The sequence below is a fragment of the Oxyura jamaicensis genome, chromosome 6, assembly GCF_011077185.1.
Source record: "Oxyura jamaicensis isolate SHBP4307 breed ruddy duck chromosome 6, BPBGC_Ojam_1.0, whole genome shotgun sequence".
NCBI classification, from domain to species: Eukaryota; Metazoa; Chordata; class Aves; order Anseriformes; family Anatidae; genus Oxyura; species Oxyura jamaicensis.
Window position 1 is genome coordinate 16,439,204 of NC_048898.1, and position 22,557 is coordinate 16,461,760.

The 22,557-nt window shown below is 42.2% G+C and overlaps 1 protein-coding gene across 1 annotated transcript in view; it reads right to left on the minus strand.

The window, feature by feature from the left end:
• Nucleotides 1-22,557, minus strand: part of TLL2 (tolloid like 2) — a 57,598-nt gene that overhangs the window by 11,667 nt on the left and 23,374 nt on the right. The window contains exons 5-13 of the mRNA XM_035330081.1: nucleotides 21,892-22,009; nucleotides 21,356-21,534; nucleotides 20,951-21,056; nucleotides 15,887-16,011; nucleotides 10,584-10,699; nucleotides 8,974-9,076; nucleotides 5,427-5,543; nucleotides 1,399-1,544; nucleotides 243-438 (exon numbers count right to left, since the gene is read on the minus strand). Of these exons, the coding sequence (XP_035185972.1) occupies nucleotides 243-438; nucleotides 1,399-1,544; nucleotides 5,427-5,543; nucleotides 8,974-9,076; nucleotides 10,584-10,699; nucleotides 15,887-16,011; nucleotides 20,951-21,056; nucleotides 21,356-21,534; nucleotides 21,892-22,009 (1,206 nt within the window). The remainder of the gene's footprint in view (nucleotides 1-242; nucleotides 439-1,398; nucleotides 1,545-5,426; nucleotides 5,544-8,973; nucleotides 9,077-10,583; nucleotides 10,700-15,886; nucleotides 16,012-20,950; nucleotides 21,057-21,355; nucleotides 21,535-21,891; nucleotides 22,010-22,557) is intronic.

Consider the following 22,557-nt stretch of genomic DNA (forward strand, 5'->3'; position numbering starts at 1 on the left):
CCCGTAAAAGAAAGGCTGCCCTTTTTTGAGGTTGATCATAAGTAACGTGATGTTCATGCCTCATCATGAAACCTTTCTATACTCTCAAAGCAATTTGTATATAGACTTGATTTTGACAGTTGTACAGATAAGTCGAAAAGCTTTTAACTAAAAGCAGATAAAATGCTAACTTCAGTTTGGCAGTAGGTTAGGGGATGAGCGGTCCCCAGATTCAACCTTGAGAGGTACCAGAGATCACATACCTTTGAAGAAATTTGCTGCAAAGCCGGCTTTATTGATGGTTGCATCAGATGTAAACTTCATCCATACTTTATTTGAGCTGGACTTGATATCTCCTGGCTTCTCATAGCCACAGAACTGACCGATCAATGGGCTGTATTCAGTGAGGCCATCTCGGATCTCCAGGTAGTCATAGGAACATGTGTCATGCCATTCAATCTGCAAATAGAAAAGGGTGGGCCTGTAGCTCACTAGCATGAGAGCTGAGTCAGGATCACTACCCATTTAGACAGTGGCCAAAGATCAGCTTTGAAAGCAGCATCCCAAACTGGTCACAACTAGCTGCATGTCTCATGGCCGCTGTCACTCCTGCAGCTGAAATCACATTCAAACACAGATACATCTCAGGTCAACAACTATTTCATGGCTACCCTCCAGTGAAACTCAGTCTTTGACTTTTTCCATGACAAGCTACTTTTCCATGAGAAGCTGTAAGTAATAGAGAAGAGCAACTACAAACATATCTGCTCAAGGAATAGCCTTGGGGTTACAGTCAGGGAGTAGTGGTGTCAGCTCTTTCTTGGACAATCACAGTAAGTGTGCACAAACTACAGCCACCAATTAGCTAGATGGTATTTATATACCGACCCAGGCCCTGTCCACTCCTGTCTGTGACTAACACATCAGTAGTCATAAATAGATCATTGAGCACCTAGAGTGTAAGACATCCTGTAATAGGAGAAAACCTTTTTGAGCTTTTCAAGGACTGTCTGCTGTCTGGAAATGTGAGGTTTCTTTGGACTGTCACAAACACCCTGAAATCTGCCAAGTCCCAGTAACACCAATGGGAGGTTTTTCGCTTGGATTGTGAACATTCAGTTTCATTTGACCAGAGTGAAGTATTAAGGACTAGTGAATCCCTTACTTAACAAAATCAGCAATTTTGTGTTGTGTCCCTTCTCATTCTTCCCATCTGGACTACCGGTTTTTGAAAACTCACATATTTTAAACATGGTTTCAAAATTTATGAGCAAACTTCTGGTGAGGATTAATAATGTTCTGAACTTTTCATTATTTTTTTTTTTAAGTATTATTATTTACATTACTTTCTTTTTAATTTTAAAGGACCTAGAGAGCTGAAACAATATCTATTCAAGAGCTTACAATGGCATTTCTCACCTCAAAGGCTTGGAACGTGATTCCTATGTGAAAGCCCTCAGAAACTGTGATCTTCCAGATGCACTCTTTGGAAGGTCTGTAGTCATCTGGGTAATTAGGAGATTGGATCTGGCCAGCATCTTTGTGAATTTCTCCACCACAAATAGCTTCATAAAAAACAAGCAGCAAAAACGTGACATTGCTGGGGTAAAGCCTGCTCCATAGCTAGCTTTCTTCCTCATTCAAATCTCTATCAGTAACACTTCTTGCACAAAGGCAACACAAATGTCATTTTAAAAATCTAACATTATGCCTTTAATAGCGTCTCCTGTCTTGCTGTACCAACCTCTTTAGAAGGTGAACTCACTGAGACAAATAATTTTATGGATTTGTGTGTTTCACACTCTAGGTCACCTCCATCACCTGCAATCCGTAGTAAGGACCAAGATGGAAGGAAAAAAAAAAAAAAAAAAAAAAACAGCTGCAAATCTAATCCAACCACAAGATGGCAATATTAACAAGCATGAGTTGAGCTGTTCACCAGACCGTCCGGCTGACTACTGCGCATGAAAAATTAAGTTTGTGCTAGATGAAAAAATGAATAAGGACCAATAACAGATAGCTTAATAGAAAATCTACTTTCATACAAAAATACCAGAGAAATCAAAGACAATAGCAATTCAGCATAACGGCAAGCAGGAGAGGTACTTGAAAACTGAAAGAAAGCATCACCCCAGTCTTCAAAAAGGGCAAGAAACGGGACCCAGGGAACTACAGGCCAGTCAGCCTCTCCTCAAGCCCTGGAAAGGTGATGGAAAAACTCATCCTGGAGGAATCTTCCTAAGCATGTGGAATACAAGAAGGTGATCAGGAATAGTCAGCATGGATTCACCAAAGGGAAATCATGCTTAACCAACCTGATTGCCTTCTGTGATGGGACAACTGGCTGGACAGGTGACAGAACAGTGGATATTGTCTACCTAGACTTCAGCAAGGCTTCTGGCACTGTCTCCCATGACATCCTCATAGGCAAGCTCAGTAAGGGCAGGCTGGATGAGTGGATGGTGAACTGGATTGAGAATTGATTGAATGGCAGGTCTCAGAGTGGCACATTCCAGTTAGAGACATACGCTAGTGGTGTCCACCAGGGGTCGATGCTGGGTTTGGTATTGTTTAACTGAGTAATATATCTGTGACTTGGATGAAGGAATAGAGTGCCTTCTCAGCAGGTTTGCTGAATATAGAAAACAGGGAGAAGTGGCTGATATTCCAGAGTGCTGTACTGCCATTTGGAAGGATCTCAACAGGATGAAGAGACAGGCAGACAGGAACTTCTTGAAATTTAACAAAGCCAAGTGCAAGGTCCTGCATCTGGAGGGAGTTAGCTGTGCGGATATGAGCCTCCTTATGTCTTAAAAATTGCTTACAGTGGGTAACATTGTCTTGGTTTTGTCTTGTGAGTTGCTGATATTCAACTGTAACCTATTCCAAAAAGTGCTTCACTAGTGCAATGATAACTTCTTTCCTAGAGAATCAGAGCTCAGGCACAACCAAGTAGCTGCACCTGAAATTCAGCTGCAAAACACAATGCAGATTATAGTTCAAGTTCACATGTTCAGAGTTACAAGTGGTGCTAGAACCTCTGAGGCACCCTTTAGTGAACTGTATTCCCACCTAACAGAAACAGGACTTCCAGAGCCAAAAAAAAAAAATGGTCTTTTTTCTTTTTTTAGCAGTCATAAAATTGTCAGCCTGCAAACAGTATTTTCTCTACCCATGGCGGTAGTTCACACTAATATTCAGTTGAGTGGTTAACTGTACTGGAAGAGTTTTACTGCTAAATGGAAAGAACATCTGCTGACAGAGCCTGAGAAGGCAGTAACAATGATAAATTTGAGGCTGCCAGCAGTGCTATAGGACAAAACCACCATGTGCTTCTACCTCTTTCCTCCCATCTATTTAAAACCTTAGAGAAACTAGAGGAATCAAATCCAAAAATCAGTCCTCACCCACAGAGCTCCCAGAAAAGTTTGATGTGCAGAAGTTAGATGAACTCCCAGAAAAGAAGATGACAGAGAAGCAGAGGTAAGACCCACTCTGACTTTTCAATATGTGAGGGAGAAGAGTTCAAAAGAAAAATAGGAACTAACAGCAATGCAGAAAACTTCAGGACAAAAAATAACAGAAAATTAAAGATTTCAGAGCAGTCTCTCTTGGAAATAAAAATTACCCTTATTGCCTAGACACAGAAGTCACAAAGAGTTTGAGCAAACTACTTGACAATGAAGGAAAGAAACAAGCTATTATCTATCTACAGTTGAATCAGAGGGAAATTGAGATTATGGAAGATTTTTGGAAACTCCTACTTCAGCAAATAAAATATGCAGAGAGATGCAGACAACCTTATTACCTGCTCTCTAACAAGATGAGACTGATTTAAGAAAAGAAATAAGAAATGGGCCATCACTGGTACAAACTGGCTTCCACCAGTCATAATCTGTACTTGCTCCCAGAGTTGGCAATAGATTTCCCACCTTTCCAAAGGGAAGTTGCTTACAGGAAAGGATTACATAGAAAGCTGAAACCCTGAAGAAGCAGGAAAATATGAACAGAGGGATGCAAAGTTCGACCCACTAGATACACATACCATTTCCATTTGCTCTCCTCAGAAATTAAGTGAAGCAATTATTGCTCATCTTTACTAAACCTGTAGGGGTCATTTATTCATCAGCAGGATATACAGACAATTATCCAAAGAAAATAAAGTTTTGCAAACTGACTTTGGGTTGTAGCAAATATATATATATATATATGAATACTTTAGTATCACTTATCAATATAAACCATGATGCCATATGAACTCACATCATGAAGAACAGAGAAGTTGCTTCCCAAGAACATTCCTTGCATTTCTTTTTCTTTCAAAGTTAGAGCAGATACAGTGCATTATCCTCCAGTGCTAAGAACTAAGCTGACTGGCCCACAAAAGCATTAAACCTAAATGAAACAGTCTATTAGAGACCCACTACTTTGATCACTTCTAATTCAAGAGAACTACCATAAATGGGGTGTTACAAATTGCATGGTCCAGGCAATAGCTGCTTCTCAGGAGAAACATAAAAATCAGGTACGCTACCTTTGCCTCTAGACAACAATTCCTGCAGAAACCAGACATTCTCCTGTGTAAAGGATGTGCCAGCCCCACACTGTTGTGAAATCCTCATATGCTTTATTTGCACCTCCTCAACATTTTATTTGCTTTCCTTTGTTAGTATCATTATTCATGAGTATATTGGACACTCAGCACTGGGTTTCCAATGTCATGCTTGTTCCTGCAGCTGCAGAAAGTTGATGTTTCGTTGGTACCATTCCGCTCAAACTCACTACTGCTGAGGACACTGGTACTTCTAAGAAAATGCCTGTTGCTCAGAGAACAATGAAGGCTTTTAATACATCTTATTGTTAAAAATAAGCATATATGGAAAGGAGATGTTACTAGCGACTTTGCTCCTCCTCTGAAGCAGTCTCAGCAACCCAGTGTCATGCAAACTTTTAAAGTACCTGATCTGCAGAAAATATATCATGCTAATTTCTAATCTTCTTTAAGTAAAACACAAGGGACAAACCAAAGAACAGCCTCTGCATTTGAGTTAAGCAAAAAAAAACACCAACAAAATAAGCTGCATTAAGTGATGTAAAGCATATGACCTAAACCAGAACTTTATTAAATTACTAGAAGCAACCCTTGCTACACATGACAAGGCTGCTTGCAGAGGTTGGTTATGGCAAACAGCACCCTGGCCTATGAACAGGAGCCATTGCCCTGTGCTGCTATCCTATCCTATTCTCCAGAAGAAATGTGATGATCCAGTCGGAAGATCGATACCTTGGTCTGCTGAAACAGCCCACAAATTCTACCAATTCCCATAAAAGCAAGAGTGGGTGCTGTGTCTAACTACATGGTGAAGCTGAACTCCTAGTGACACCATAAATCCCTGCATCCTGTTCTGACTGCAATGCGACATGCTTCTTCTAGCTAAAGGCTGTACCTTCATAGACCACAAAGAAGCCTTTGCCCAGGATGTTACTGCTGCTCCGGAACTCGATCCACAGCCTGCTGTCCGTGGAGATTACTGGTTCAGGGATCTTGTCACCACAAAATCTACCTAGAAGGCAGGAAAGAGACGATCAAGATCTCCTGGCTGACTGGCAGCACACCTACTGGTAGCAGGCACCTGTGGTTCTAGGAAGCAAAGAGAATCTGTGGTTAAAGGAGCTGTGCTTGTGTAAAACACCTTTCACTCCCACCATGTGTGCTTTTGAATGAGTTTCTCTTTTTTCCCCATTAATTTTAATTCTCTTCAATTATTAAATACAGATTTCATTCAGCTGGAAGGAGAAGCCAGTAGTCATAGATGCAGCCTCTGTTGCCCTGGTAAGTTCAAAGGGGTTCTTGTTTTAATTACGTGATTGGGCAAATGAGCTGACAAAGGTGGAAAACTATTCCCTGTCCTTCTGGAGAGAGGACATTAGGGAACGTCCTTTCCACCTGTTAAATCTTGGACACTCCTTCAGCTACTTGCACCCAGGACCAAATTGTCCAAGTCAAACTGAGGGTGGGATGTGGCTAAGAGGGTTATGCAGAATCCCTAAAGAACGATCTAACACAGCTCATCCTGTTACTGGTCCTAAAAGTCCCTTATCTCATCCTAAGGTCTTACTCCTCTAGTAAACCTACCTCTTTCAGACTAAACCTTCATAGTCATTCAACCTCTTTCCCATTCAGTATCTTTGTGACCAAGAGCCTTTTTGGTCCATCATGCTCTCTGTCATGAGCTCTCTGGTATGCATCAGCACTGGTATATACCTGAAACCCTCAGCAATGGAGAGTCTTAAAACAGAACAGCTGCAGAAGGCATCTGCCAGAACAGCCCAAACCACCTCAACAACCCTCACTTCTAGTGTTCCCCTGCCTGTCTCACCCAGAAGATCCCCAGGGAAACAGAGCAAACACTAAGCATGCACAAAGAGCACATCCTGCAAACACAGTTCTTCACTTCAGCTGACAGCAGCAGGGCTGTGTGCCGAAGGCCTTGGCACCTTGTCCGTCTGAATTCCCAGTGGCAGTTTGATGGGGCATAGAGCAGTTAACTCGGGTTAAAGTTCAGTCATGACAGTAGTGGCAAGGATCCTGATCCTGCCCTTGTGAAACCAGACAATCTTTTCTTCTTTGAAAACCCTCCATTGGGTTAAACCACAACACCTGGTTAATGCCTCACTGGCAAGACAACACCTTAGTTCCCACTAGCAGGCTGTATTAGTGGTTCCCTACACTGGATAAAGAGACGGATTGTTCAATTTCTATTGACTGACAGGCAGAGAAGACTGCGACTTTCCTGCGTATGCAGGGAGGAGTGGTTGGCATTAATCTTGTGCACTATAAGCCAAGAGGCCTCCTGTGTAGTTGTCCGCCCACAATCAGCTGTTGCCTCTTCTGTCTCTGCCTACCTCATCATCACCCTTTGGCAGCCTCGGGAATCTGATGACCTTCAGGGATGCAAGAGTTCTGCCCCCATGGTAGGCCAGTCAGGGCAAATGAGAATGCACAGAACTTAAGTTGTGAACTTTACTTCTCTCCAACAGCAATTTCACCGCCAACTTTTTCCCCTTGTGGAGTCCCTCACTCTAATATTAGTCCACACCTGAGCTATACTCAGCTGTTCTGTTCTGAGCCTCTGTGCCCCAAAGCTGCCCAGCACTATTGGGGAAGCGTGACACAGGCCTACAGCATAACAATAGCATCTTCCATCTCCACTCCCAAAAAGGATACTAACAAAGACTATCAGTGCTGCAAAGCTCCTTCCTCCAGGGTCACTGAGTAACTGCCTCCTGGATTTATACTATATTTATAGTTTAACAAGGGTGTCAAGGAGAGGAAACGCAGATGAGGAACTAGAATGAGCAAACTCCTCAGAGCATGATAAAGGGCCCATTCATAAAAAGTTATATACCATTTAAAGGCTGGGTTTTCACACACTTCCCTGGGAAAATATGCAGTGCACATGTACTTTTTTTTCTCTGCAAGAAGTCCATGATTTCACAATTCACACTAATCCCCCTCCCCGCCCCCTGCTGAATTGCCGTCTGTCTGCCTCTTCCGAGCTAATTTCATGGGCTCAGCCCCTTGCGGGAGCTGTGGCCACTCAAGCAGAGTCTCATTCCAGATGGAAACACTCACAAGTACACCTGCATGGAGGTGACAGGGAGGTGGTTTGGCTTCTGAAATACCTTCAAATTACTCGGCAGAAAAAATAAATAATGGGGACCTAAGTTAAAGCCGCTGGAGCAATGTTACCTGATGTATGAGCAGCAGAAAACAATAGCTGCTACCAACCCCAAAACAGACAGGAAGAAATAAAAACAGCTGCCGACTCCGTGTGGAAACACAGGCCCATAGAAACCTCTAGAGAGCAGTACAGCTCCAACCTAAGGACTTCATTCTGTATTACAGCTGGAATTTCCCATGGGGCTACAGTGAGCGTGGCACCTAAACTTCCATCACTCCCCTGACCTCACGCTAGCACAGATATGTGCTGCAGCACTGGGCGCAGCACCTCTAATGCAGCTGGTGATACTGCACAAACTGATTGCTTCTTTCCTTTCAGGTGGAAGTAACTGTTTGCATGTAAGGACACTGACGTGAGACAGTCAGGATCAGAGCCAGCAAAGCTGGTAAAAGTGAGTGAGAATTCTGACTGCCCACTCAGGGTGGCAGAAAACTTGCTATTATGATAGCAGGAGGCAGAGGAATGAGTAGGGAGGACTCTGAGGAGGACCTGCACATTCTTGAAAACTTTGGGAGCAGAAGTAGAAGAGAGCCCTTGCACAGCTTGATATCCTAGGCATGGTCAGTAATCCTTGGGCCCAGAGGCAATTTCACAGCTTAAAGTGCAGAGGTTCAAAGCACAAACTGCCAAGTATGGAATAGGCTGTCCAGAAAAACTGTGGATTCCCCATCCCCAGAAGTCTTCAAAGCCAGGCTGGATGGGGCTTTGAGCAACCTGGTCCAGTGGGAGGTGCCCCTGCTCATGGCAGGGGATTTGGAACTATGTGGTCTTTAAGGTCCCTTCCAATTCAAACTACTCTATGATTCCATGATTTGTATTCTCAAGGAGAAAATTACAGGAGGTTGAGGCAGGAGCTATATAGCCGCTTCGTTCTTATTGCCAGGTGGTTCTACACAGATCTTATAAAAAACTATTGTAAAGCTCCAGAGACCACATTTCTAATCCCAGCCATGCCCTTCACTCACTTCCCTCTCTGGCTCACTTCTCAAGCTAGAAAAGGAAGGTATAAAGTCTTTGCTACTAAAGGCTTGGAGCATTGATCATCTGCTGTGAATACAGCACACTGACATCTCTGGATGGAGACATTAATGCATGGCCAGTCTGGATGGAGACATTAACTGCCTGGACAGAGGCTCCTTCCAGGCTGGTTTATGGTATTTTGTTTGTTTGTTTTGTTGTTGTTTTTTTCCACCACAATAAGCTTCAAGTAGAACGCATAAAATGCAATTAATATAAAACAGCTACTCACCCAGTAATGGAGCTTTCCTCCAGTAGCCATCACGCACCTCCACATAATCATACCAGCAAAGGCGACTTTTAAATAAATCCATTGACGTGAAGTTCAACATAATCTGAAATAACAGATCTTTCTTTGGAATAGGAACTACTTTAAAATGAAGACCCTATAGACTACATGCTTTATCTTTGCTACAGTGTGTATGTGAGTATGCAGGAAGAGACAGTTGGACAACTGGCTGGAGTTCTAAATCAGCTTTCCTTGAAAAAAGAAGTCTTCTCAAGGAATTTTAATTATACTATACAGTATATTACAGAAGACAGCATTTTACTATCCATTCTATAATTCACACAGTCACTGCTCCTCAGTTACTAAAATGCTACTAAAAAGACTTTTTTAAAAAATTAAAAATGGAATCCTTGGTTTTGATTAATGTGAATATTACGGAGACACGCATTTCCCCAAAATACAGATGTTTGGGGTTTATTCCCTCATATAAATGTCTACAGTAATAAACAGCTGATTTTGCTGACAAGCTTCCACATTCTACACTTATGTTCACATAATCACTGTGATGCAATTATGTTCAATGGCTTTGCAGAACAGAGTTCAGCAAGAAAATGTTATCCCGTTGGTCGCCTCCCTCTGTAACAAGGATTATTGGCCTTGCTCTGGGCCTAAGGAAGTCACCGGATGGGATGTACTGGTGGCATTTTTGTCTTTGCATGATTTAATCAAATATTTTATTAATTTAAATAATTAATTTATATATATTGTCCGCTACAGAAATTGTTTCAAAACCTGGCCTGCTCTTGGTACCTCTATCTCCCTGCAAAGCTCTCCCTGAAACCAGTGGGGAGGACTCAAAACAAGTAAACTCTGCTTTCCTTTGTTCATTTAATTCTCAGTCCTAAGCACATCTTAAGGGTGGTCCTCAGCAAAGCTGCCCTGCCAAGAAGCTCCCAACCCAGCCTATGAATTATTGCAGCCTGATACGACATGAAAAGCCTGAAGGGCTGGCATTAGTGGATTAAGGAAAGGTTTAATTTTCACAGGAAGATCGATAAAACAAACAGAGCTGGAAAGTGGACAGAGCAGCTGGAGGCCTCAGCATTTCAAGGCTGGGAGCAGGGGTCCCCTGACAGGGATGTTATGCCCATATGACAGGGGCAGGCTTCTGCTGTCAGTCATGACTCCTCAGCTCCCTGCAGGGCCCTATCTTGCTGATCCATTTTATGTAACTCATCTCATCAGCGTTTGGTTTGAAAGGTGACTTTCTCAGCTCTCAATTCAATTGGATATAACAGGTGGCACACTGAGTAGCTGAGGAAACTGTCCAGGCAGGGTCTAGCTGTGATTTGAGAGAAGGGATCATAGATCAGCTCACAGCCCAGACCTGCAAGGGGGCTCTGTTCCAGAATTACCTCTTCTAAGGACCACATATTCCTGACCCCATCTCTGGGAGGACAACAGCACTCAGGAGCCTTTCCAGACTTCCTCCCTGCACTCCACGCATGCAGAGATGTGCAGTATAATCTTTTGGTAGCTGCTAACAATGTCATCATAGGCAAAAACACACGTGCAAAAGTGCAGAGTATACCTTGTCCTTGTGTGTCACCTACCTTCTCCCCTGGGGTCACCGAGATTCTCCAGACACAGTGGGAATAGGAAGGGTAGCCGTTTGGAAAGCCAGGGGCTGAGAAATTCCCTGTTGTATCCTGCAAGGTCTCTCCACAAGCTACGAGAGAGAGGGAAAATAACAAAACAGCAAAAGGAGTGACTCTCTGAAGGATATTGGGGTCTAATGCAATGTTTGCAGATGGCTGCTATGTACAGGTTGGTGGCTTGTAGTCTACGGATGTTATTTCATGGTACTGGCACAAGGTCAGCTACCACGTGAGACCTCACCAAAGAGTATGATGTGAGAATTGTCAGGGTTCCTGGGATAGAAGTTTATCAGTAAAAGGACACAGGAGAAACAGCTTTTAAAAAGGCACACTTCTTTCATCTTTACACACAACAGCACTTTCAAGGTTTCAGCCCCACTGAAGAATATCTCATCCACTGATAGAACAAAAAATAATAGCCCACTCTACCTTGCAACCCCAAGATTGCTGCCAGCAAGTCTGTTTTCCCTTATTACCTGCTTCTCTGTGAAGTTCACCCTGCTTTACCACTGTTAAGTGTCTTTTAGGTTAAAAAAAAAAAAAAAAAAAAAAAAAAGAAAGCATGACAAACCCCAGTGACTCCAGACTTTGGCTGTCTAGCATCTACCCTGATGTCACACAGCTCAGGACAAAATACAACCACCACAGCTCACTCTGCTCTCCACCTTCCCGTTTTTGTGTCCTGCTGCAGCTGATGAAATGTAGATCCCAGAGTGACTTTTGGGAAGCAAATAGTTTGCATATGTTCCTTTTGGGAACTGCAGCTTCCAATGTGTGGGAAAGCAACAACTATTGTAGTTTCTGTTCTCTGCGCCTGGAGAATTTCACTGGAGCAAGCAATGACCGTGTATATGCCCAGAGCAGCTGACTGCCTAGGTTGCAGACTCACGCATATCAAAGTTCCTATCCCCATCCTTGAGAATACTCACTAGGCACATGCAAACACCCATTCCAAGGAGCGGGGACCTTAGCTTGCCTACTTTCAGGTTGTTTTTCTAATGTCATAACCCACTGATGTTATAAAGCTCCCCTTGAGCTGCAGCTTGGTTTCCTCAGTGATGGTAAGGAAGCTTCCAAAAATCCCTTGTTAAGCAGCAGTGCTTTAAAAGATCTGACAAGACCGAACATCTGACTCCCTTTCTCATGGAAATGTCAGGGGATGTTCCTCGGCCCCATGCTATCACACACTCGCCAATTTTTCAGCCATGATCACTATTAGATGGGCGGATCGGAAGCTGGAGGTGAAAAGAGACCTGTCCCATTCAAAACGTTTAATATCTTCAAAAAGGAGAGAGGGAATCACGTAGGCCAAGATTTCTTAATTTCCCCGAAGTACTTTGACCCACAGTTTGACCTGTCAGACTTGATGAACAAAGGGCAGGGACACAAAAGTTTTTTTGTTGTTGTTGTTCAACCAAGCAGCTCCTAGGCTGCTCTGGAAGGTAAGTCACTACTAGGAACAAGTTGCACATATTTCAAGACACAGGTTAGTACAGGCTTTGGCAAAGTGATTCCTGTCAGGAAAGCCAAACTTTGGCTAAATCTAAAACTACTAGAAGGAAGCACCACTGAGGAAAACAGGCAGGAAAATACACACATCTGCCCTACAGAAAGAAGCAAATAAATGAGAGTTCAAACCCTCCACCTTGCTCCCTCCTCAGTTTTGAGCCCTGAGAACTTCCCTTACCATTATGCAACTACAAAGGAGCATTGCACAGGAAGTTTCAGTTTCAAAGTGCCCTGCAGAAATAGCTAATCTCTCCCCAGACTCTTCCAGAACAGTAATGTCATCTCTAATCTTCAGGTGGGCAGAGGTGGGCTGGTGGTAAAAGGTGATGGCCTGCATGCACTGGAGAAGAAATCTGGACAATTATTTTCAGAACAAACATTCTTGTTTCCTTTCCACCTCTTGAAAAGATACAGTGCCTTGCTATCTGTGGTATAATCTGTTAGGATCTATTTCCAGCTTCCAGGGTACTCCTAGGACTCTCAGCCAGGAAAAACATGATGGCCCAACAGATAAACATTTCAGTACTTGGTCTGGAGTGGCCACCAGCTTAGGATCGTTCTAAGAATGCCAACATCTGACAAGGTGTCTTAGTAAACAGGGGATTCCAAGTCCACGGCTCACCAAGGTATACAGATGCTCTTTTTCTCTGCTCAAAAATGTATTTAAACAAAGCTGTCCCCATGAAATTACAAAAAAACTAGGAACACACGCTGTTATCATAATGACACAGGATAAAGAAGACTGCTATGCTCAGCTGAACCACAGTGAAGATTTCTGACAGCCCAGACCTAGTTCTTCTAAGTGTAATTACACTATAACTGGAAGGAATGTGTAATCATGGAGCAGGTACTAACATACCTGCTACCAAACACTACTCTGCTAAAGAGTCATGACTATCTACAAGTTGCAGAGGAGACTCTCCAGACATGCTGGGAGAGGCTGGCCTTTCAGTGCAGAGGAGGATGATTGCCTGCATGTGCTGGGGGAAGCAGGATATTTATGAGCATCACATATGTAGGTGTGGAGCACAGTCTTTTGTAGAGAACACCAATAAGCATTACAAATGTACTCTGCTTAGTATCAAAGAAGACAAGTGGTCCAATAAAATTAGTGCTTGGTTCTTCTGGGATCCAAGAAGCTGAGCCAAGGTGGTTTTTGCACGTGGTTAAGAGGCTATTGCACACCCAAGCTGCTAGAAAGGAACAGAGGTGAAAACCAAAGCTGAAGATGTGAATACTTCAAAAGTCATTTGAAAATGAAGTAGTTGAGAAGCAGGCACTTAATGTTCACCAGTACATCTTTTTGAAAATTCACAGGGAATTGGACGGGATAATGCAGGACCATTCTCAATGTAACATATAACCATTATACAGATAGCAGAGCCATACAGGCCTGTTTCCTTTAGCACTAGACAAGACAGCAGGACAGGCTTTTATATTCATCAAATCAACTATATTCATCAAATCCTCTACTATGCAGCCATATCAAAACCAGCGTTTACTGCAGTAGAATTCATCTTGCCTTCCAGAAATTCCTTCAGCAAATTTCATCTGGTTCCACCTGGCCTGGCACTAACTTTAACCCAGCAGGTGTAAGCTTCAGGGAATTAAAAGCAATTTAAAACAGCAAAGTTTTAGATGGAAAAGTTAAGACAGCCCAAAATGTAGCAGCCAAGAGTCTAATGAGTTGGAAAGCCATGTCTCTTATAATAGACAACAGTCGTTCTGGCTCATACCAGTGCACACTTGTAACTCTTCTTCCATCATTCTAGTTTTTTTTGGCAGTGGGGATTCAGACGGATACTCTCTTACTAAATGGGAAACCACCTGCCGTTCAATTCCTGGATCACGTGGTTGTGTTTCACCTAAAGTCCTCAGCTTAACTACTGACCAAAGTTGTCCTTAACCAAAAATCTCAGACAGATCCTGCTTGAACATACAACCAAGCCCCTTGGTTTTGAAATCCTGAGCTTTCCATTTTGCAGAAGAACACTTTCCTAGCTACAGATTCAAACTGCAGCTGCAAATGTCTGTTTCATTAAAAATACTGCACCCCTTCTCTCCAAATGCAACCTGTGTATAAATTTTGATGTGAAACAAAGCAAACAAAACAATAGATATTTGAAGAAAGTTGGTTTAGGAGTCTTAAAGCTCTGATCATTCTGTTGCCAAATATTTTCTGAACAGAAATAACTCCTCTGCTAAGTTTTGCAAAGTAAAAACTTGTTTTTTCCACAAGTAGAAAACTTGAGACTTTTTTTTTTTTTTTTTAAAAAAAAAAAAAAAAGTTTCTTTGTAGCTTTTAGTTTGACTTTAACCTCAGGCCAAAAGCAGCTTTTCAGTTTGCCTCAAGAAATCTGAATCTGTAGTCAATGCTTCCAGCTAAGAGAATGAAAACTCTAACTTGATTAAGTCTGACTCAATCAAAAACATGGTGCAATCAAAAACATGGTGCAAGGCATCCCTATTTTTTATTATTATTTTTTGAGCATTCTAGCAACCCAATCCCTAAAGTAAATTGAGGTAATTTTCCTAGAACTTCATCTTCTTCAGCCAAAAGGAGATTTACCTGAGAAAAATATGATTTGTAAAAAGAAAAAAAAAATGTTTATTAAGATTAGCGCATCAGAGAAAGTTACATCCCTCAGCATAAACTAAGCAGTGATCCCCAAATATCATGGACCCTGAAGTACTGCTGATCCTCAGAATTTATTCTAGACCCTTATGAACCCATATTTTCTGACCTATACCTATAGAAGACCTATACCTAGGGAGAGTATTTGTACACCAACTACAGACCATTTTCTGTGGCTTTTCAGCACAGATCAGTGCTAACCAGCTGTTCACTTAAGATGTGACTCTGTATACCAGTAAAACTTCTCTCTCCTTACCACCTTCTCCCTTCTCCCTGTGATATGCTTATCCTAGGCAGATTAACCCTTTGTTCTGTTTAACATACACTGATATGGGAAAGGTTTATGATCAATCAAAGCCATTCTCCATCAGATCAATATGCTGGCCAGACTCACCCACTTCAATAAACTTCCCAAGCATGCTTGCAAAAGTCCCTTTTCCCCTCCCTGCATTATTACAAATGTTAGAGTCATTCTGCAAAACTAGGGCAACTCTCTCATTATCTAGTGTCTTCTCATGGATGTTTTGCTACCAGCAGATACTTGGAGCTAGTTAAATTTTCTCCCTCCATCTATAACACCTTCCATGCTACCTCTGTTCTCATTTGCTACAGTCCATGACACAGGTGCCAGACAGAGTGCAATCCTTCCTTGAAGCGTCTCTTTACATCCTGATATTCTACTTGTTCTTAAGTCTGGCAGGATTCTTCTCTGAAATCTGTTTTTCACTATTGATCTATTCAGCTAAAACTGTTGCATGAACTTCTACTAACATCTCCAATTTAAAAGGATTGTTTTATTCTGGTGGATAAATTTAGTCTCCAAATCATAGCTGTGACACCAATGCTCTTTTTGCCAACCTTTGCAGACGTCAGATAAAGCAGGACTCAGACTAACCTACCAGATACCAAAGTCCTAAAACAGAAATACTGGCAAAGTACTAATAGGAGACACGTTAGACAAGTTCAGTTCTCCCACAGCTTCAGCTTGAAGCATTTGATGGCCTACATTTCTTGAGTCCTTTCATCAAAGAGATTGTTAACATGCTCTTGAACTCCCATGCTTTTCAGTATTGTCTACGATAAAGCAGGAGCTCTTCCCATAAGCCATATTTACCTGGGCACTTGTATAACTTCCTCGCCTGAGCAATGTCTCCCTGACTCAGGCGAATACGCTGACCAATAGTTGGCCGGACCCCATTATCATCACGACGGGGAAGGATGGTGTCGAGGAAAACCCCTCTAAAGGGAAGAACACAGAGAGACAAAGAGTAGTGAAGTAAGAAAAGTGACATGATGCACAGAAAGCCATCTTGGCAGGCCTCCCACTCCATTTCCTTGAGCAAGTATCCCATGCTAACAAGAAAGAGTAATACAAATTTCAATAACTGCATGTCTTGAGGTGGCCATCTCCCTATAGCAGATAGCTTCCAAATGTACAGGCAACCCTGCCAAGCCAGTAAATCCTTTTGATATATCAGAATTGCCACTGTTTGGTGTTTTAGCATAGACACATCCGTTGCCATAAATCAGAAAAGGCAATGAAATATTCTTGCAGAAGGCTCACGGCACATCTGGCTCAGCAGGAGCACAGACTGGACACTTATGAGCAGAGGGAAGGGCTGTTTGTTCAGTATAGCAGATGGGGCTGGACCAGCAGCGGCTGTGGTTGCCACAGACGAGAAACGGATCAAGTGCTTTACCTTTGTTCTGCATGAGTTTCCAGGCTAATAACTCCATTTGTCTCTGCCTTTTTTCCCTTGCTACTATTTCTTCCACATTGTGCTTCATACTTGGGAGCTCTCTAGTGCACTTCTGATCTCAGTCCAGCAAAGGATTTAAGCTCAGGCCTCACTTCCATCCAAACGCAAAGTCAGTGCACACATACAAGAGTCTGCACACAAGAGCAGCATTAAGACTGCACAGCTAATGTGGGAGGGAGGAATCAGAAAATGAAATGCCAGCTTGGTAAAAATTGAAGCTCTAGTAGTCTGGCTGTCCAGTTCACAGGAGCCATTTCACCACACTCCTGAATGTTTGACAGGCCTGACAGTGCCAATGCTAACAGTGGGTTTAAAGCTTTCGCATCAGCTCCGTGACGCAGACTTCTCTTTCCGAAGGAACGGATACTAGTCCGTAGAGTCAAATGGAAAAGTCAGGGCAGAAGCAGTAATTTTAGTGCTGTAAGTCCTGACCCAAGAGTCTTCAGGTACGGGTTAAGCTTATTCATTGGGCTGCTCAGCTGTGTAAGAACCTCAAGAAGAAGTTTCAGATAGTTTTTGCTTTGGCTTAATTTTAAATAAATACCACAAGCAGAGTATGCAGATCACAGCTGTCCAAGGCTGTAGTTAGCATTGTTGAGCAGAAAATATCATTCGAATAAACATATTTTGTGGGAAAAAAATCTTTTGTAAATATTCAATTTGACAGAAGAAATAGAGGGGAAGGAATTTAATCTGCTTAAGAAACTAGAATCAACTCTTGCAAGGAAGGGTGGTGTTTGTTTTGTTTTGTTTTGTTTTGCCAATGGTAGGAAAATTCCTGATCAGCAATAAAATCAGTGCTTACAAGCTCTGAGGTAGGCCCATCAAATGTTGATTGACAAATAGAGGCTGGCGTTCTACATGCCAGTTGCATGCTTCAGTCTGAATTTATTTATGTATCAAAAATAAATACTCCAATTCCAGAAACAACATGAACACAGAGACAGATCAGTTTGCTCATGGTAACTTTTCAAGCCTTCTCGGGAGTTCATAAAAGAACTTGATGTTTGGCAGGGACATAGTTCTGTGGCAGTGAAATGCTTTCTGCTGATTCCCAGGCTCAACCAGTAAAGACTAACAAAGTTTAACAGTAACCACCACTTGTGCATGTAAAGCTTTGGTTCTTTAGACCATTCCAGCCCACACAACTGCATACACAGGGCCTCCAGCCTCCTCCAAATAGCATACATCTAGGGTATTGCTCACACAAAGCAAACAACCCACAACTTCAAACTACCTTGTGATCCCTTATTATCTGCCAAACACATTTTCTTCCAGAAGGATGAAAATTTTCCTGCCCCTAGACTGGGGCAGGAAGATTTAAGGTTTCGCTTTTTCCCACCAACTGAATTTTGTATTCCCCTCACAAGCATTGTTGAACATGGCTCCAAATGAGGAGGCAATATTCCTATCATTTCATACTCAAACTGAGAACAAAGGACAGTCTTTCTGGCCTAAACCTCATAGGTTCCAGCAGTTTCGTGCTGCCCAACCAAACCCCATTTGGTTAGCAATACTGATGATGTTAAGATGCATGTTTGGTGGGTATCTCTAAGAGCACCAATACTTTGCTTCACAAATTAATAAACACCAAGCAGATACCATTAAACAGAGCAGTTGAGGCACTATAACACCAGAACTATTATTGAATAAGATACCTAACCTCTTCTTCCAGATTGAGGAAGAGAACCAGAACACCATATGCCCCTTTCTCCTGATGTGCAGGCATAGGCAGAGCATGCACTAGTTGCCCAATGCATTGGTTAAGTCAAGCACAACCCACCACTGCTATCAGCTGAGAATGACAGAGTTTGTTTGAGCAGAGATGCTCTTAAGAGTCATTAAGATTCACGTAGCACCACAGACGTGTTATGCAAACATCATGATGAAGTTATCAACTAATCTTGAGAAATGCTGATCATTCGGTCTCCCATCTAAGGGCAATAGAGACAGGTGTTTTAACCACCACTCAAGGAAGCAGATAATCAAGGCAGGTTAAGCACTCAGCTTCAGACAGGTACATTTTGTTCCTACTCTGTAGGTACAACCCCATCTGCAGAAGAGAGACAACGTAACCTTACTTCACACAGTAAAACCTGTGGAAGATATAAGTGTGATGTGCATATATCTTAAACAGGATTAGGATGGTGTGTTGCAAATACATGAAGAAGATTCCCCTTGCCTTGCAGACAGTGCTACCTGCACCCTGACTCCAACAGAAGCTTCACAGAAAAGCAAAATTGTCTTATGAGACAGCAAAGTTCAACATAATTTGCTTCCATGTTTGTAAAGAATGCACCGGGAAATAAAAGCCTGTGGCCATATTCACCAGCATTTTTCAAAAGCACCAGTGGAAGCAATTTCCACTGCTAGAGCTCATTGTGTCTCAGAAAAACTGTACATTTCTGTCCTAGGCACAAAGATTAGAATAAAAATGGCCTAGGAATTGCAGCAGTATTTGAACATGTGAAATACCACATGATTTGTTATCACCAGTATTCACCAGGAGTTATAAGCAACAAAGTTGTGCTGACGGCTATGTAAGAGCTGCTTCAAGACAATGAGCCACAGATGCAGCTTTAGAGACTCTTGTGCCAGATTATTCATAATCCTTCATATTCTCCTCATTCATATGTTGTTCTCCACTGGTATGGTGCTCAAACCATCTTTTTCCTACATGGACTTTCTATAGTCTGCTGATGTATTAACCTGCTATAGTCCTTCCTTTTGTAAGGTTATGCAGGGTCTCTCATATCTAGCTCCTAGGCATAACGAACCTTGCTGGAACTTAGTATCTTCATGGGCTCTATGCCTTTGTTAGCTGCAGTTGTCTAATACCTGCAAAATTCAGTAAGGTGGGAAGGAGACATGCACACACTCACAAATCTCTATTCGTGTTCATTGGTCAAAGCAAGCGTGATTCCCCCAGGTCAGCAGATCTCAAGACAGGCTTTGGTAAAGTAAAAGCCTGTTCCCAGCACTGCTTATTTACCCTGAAAGCACAATCAGCCCACAGATCCACTTAGTGCTCAGTTCAATTACTGCACAAAGATTGGTACTGGGGTGAGGGTGGGTCACAGAGACAAAAGACTTAAAGAAAACAGACTTTAAAATCCTATTAAGCACCAATTTAAATTTAGAAGGACTCTTGCCATTTTTATCCCTTTTTGGCCCAGCAGTGTTTTGAAGGACCCTGGTTTTCAAGAGAGACTCAGAGGTATCCACAATATAAATGGCAGTAATAACTTAATCCTGCTTTTGTGCAAGACAATTCCAACCATTTAGAGTCCAGGGAATGCTGGAAGGATCTAGCAGATGCCTCAAGGGAAGAAAAATTGTTTGCTTTGGGTATCTGATCCAAAGAAATCTCTAAAGGCTGCAAAGCACCCTTGCCCAGCCACCATCTCCTCCTGCCAGTACAAGCAACACTTTAGCAAGTTTGATAATTTTCTCCTGCTTGGTGCAAAGTTTCAGAAATAAAAGCACAAAACAATAGGCTCAGTATTCCCATACAACTGGCAAATAAAATAAAAAAGTCCCAAAGACATATTTAATTTCAGCAACAAAAAAGCCCTTGAGAGTGTGAATATTTGGGCTCTAGCTCTTTTCCCCTTTACTTGGGGTACATTGGGAAGGAAAGCTCCTATTCTATTTATGGAAAAACCTTCAAAATGTAACAAAATGGAGCTGATCATCCAGTAGCTCTCATTCCAAATCCAGGACATAAATAAGTATACTCATTTCACCTCACCACACCTTCCCAGTAGAGCTTTCTGCTCAGAAAATGGGCTGCATCTAGAGGGACAAGATGGGAGTTAAGGGCAAGTAACACCCCACACAGAAATTGACCAATTAGCTGTGACAGGAACAGGACTGAAAAGAAAGTACTCCCCATGAGGAACCCAATCACATGGAATTACAAAGTTGCAAGGCTATGATCTAGAACACATACACAAATGGTTAAAAAATACCCAAGCAATTAAAAATCATGACATACAGTTTCAAGTCCTTGGCAAAGCTGTTGGGGTCTCAGAAGGCAATATTGTAACTCAAAAGCAAGAGCTGCACAACCATGAGATTCAAAGTTGATTTTAGCATTATCTCCTTGCAGGTGGGCAGATAAACACACATACATGCTGGCTGGGAAGGCTGCAAAATGGGCTAACACAGCTTTGGAAAGTCTCTCAGATTATCAGTACTAGGTGAATACAGCAAGCAGGGAAAAAATAGTAGACCACAATAACTCTCTTCACATACCTTGCTTTTTCAAATGTTTTGCAAGTTTTGTAGTGCATCAGAGCTCACTGCCACTTATCTCTGCAATAAACCACTGGTCTCCTTCTAGGCTCCAGGTACCCCACACAGCTAATGATGACTGCTAAAAATAGTACTAAGGAAAGGTAGTCTATGATTCTCACCTGGAGAATGTGTTCCTAGCATAGTGCATGATGCTGTCAAAGTCGTAGGTCTCTCCCAGCGAGTTTACTTCCCCAGCTTCCATCTTTAAAAAGTTGTACTCCTGACCTGTGTTGCCATACAAAATGAAAAAAAAACACTTAAAAAGTAAAAAAAAAAAAATAAAAAATCCTTCCTGGTCTGAGAGTCTAGAATTAAAGGAATATCCTCCTACATTCCAACAATTCCAGCTAGACATCCAAAATTTATCTTTGTTCAACTGTTTTGGCCCTTATTCTAGGCAAGGACTAGCAATATTTTTTCTTCATCCCAGCTCACAGACCACTAGGGTTTTGCATAAGCCCAGCAAGGAAGAAGATTTCCACCCACCCAAAAGCAAAGCAGAATAACCAGAAGTGCCAATTTACCTTGCTGTATGTTCTCCCTGATGATTGTGACATGCTGGTCTCTGTCAGGCCGTGTGTGCTCATGCCAGAAACCTACCACATGACCCAGCTCATGAGCCACAATCCCAAATTTGTCACAGTTCTTTCCAATGGATATGGCCTGAGGGCCCCCTCCTCGGCGACCCACATATGAGCAGCATCTGGAAAGAAAACCCACAAACCCATGCAGGTCATCATTGAATTGGGAAAGTCTGAGACAAGGACAGGCCAGCAGTTTCATATACTATATGTACTTAAGTGTGCAAGTGTATATATACACACACACACACACATATATATATGTATGCATGCACACAGTTGTACATATATGTGTACCTAGAAAGAAATAATTGCATGTCTGTAAAAATGCATACATACACCTTAAGTGTTATTCTAGGAAAAGAATCCAGAAAGGACAGATTCCTCCCATATTTATTCTGACCAGAGATAGACTTACAAAGCCATGTAACAAAAGGCATGTTTGCAACATAGCTTCAGGGAATCTATGTATCACTTACCCACATGTTCTGTATGTGAACACAATGAAACTCTCTTCATCAGTTCTCTCCACAAATGTTACACAAGTGTGCTTCTCCCAGTGTCTCATAGCTTGCTTAAAGATAGCTCTTTGGGTTCCTGAAAAAGAAATTGAAGAATAGCAAACAGTGAAGGCCTGACTTTCAAGAAAATCTCTAATGGACATTACAGGAATAGTGGTACAGTCAACCTTTCCAATAGTCAGTCCCATACCTGTAGACACCTACAGGAATCTAGAACCCTATTCCTATTTCTGCACTAACTTACTGTATCATACTTTTCTCTCTTCCTGTGTTTGATGAATCAATGGTTCTAATTAAACAGGCTACAAACTTGATTAAGCACATCAGTGTTTCTTCATTAAAAAATGTCACCTCATCAGGTAAAGGTCACTCTGGCACAGCTGCTGCGTATTCTGCTCTGTGCACCAGCTACTCAGTGGCATGCTGCAACATAGAATCACCACGCACGACTTTCAAGGCCCAGGAATCTCACATCACTGCTACACATGCTCCACAAAACTGAGGCAAAACTATTGCCAGATAATTTATCTTTAAAATCAGAAGCAAAAGCTGTATTGTAGCTGGAGGCGGAGTGGTCTGAGGGCTGTGTAAGAAGGCACAGAGATACACTGCTGGTCTGTGCTT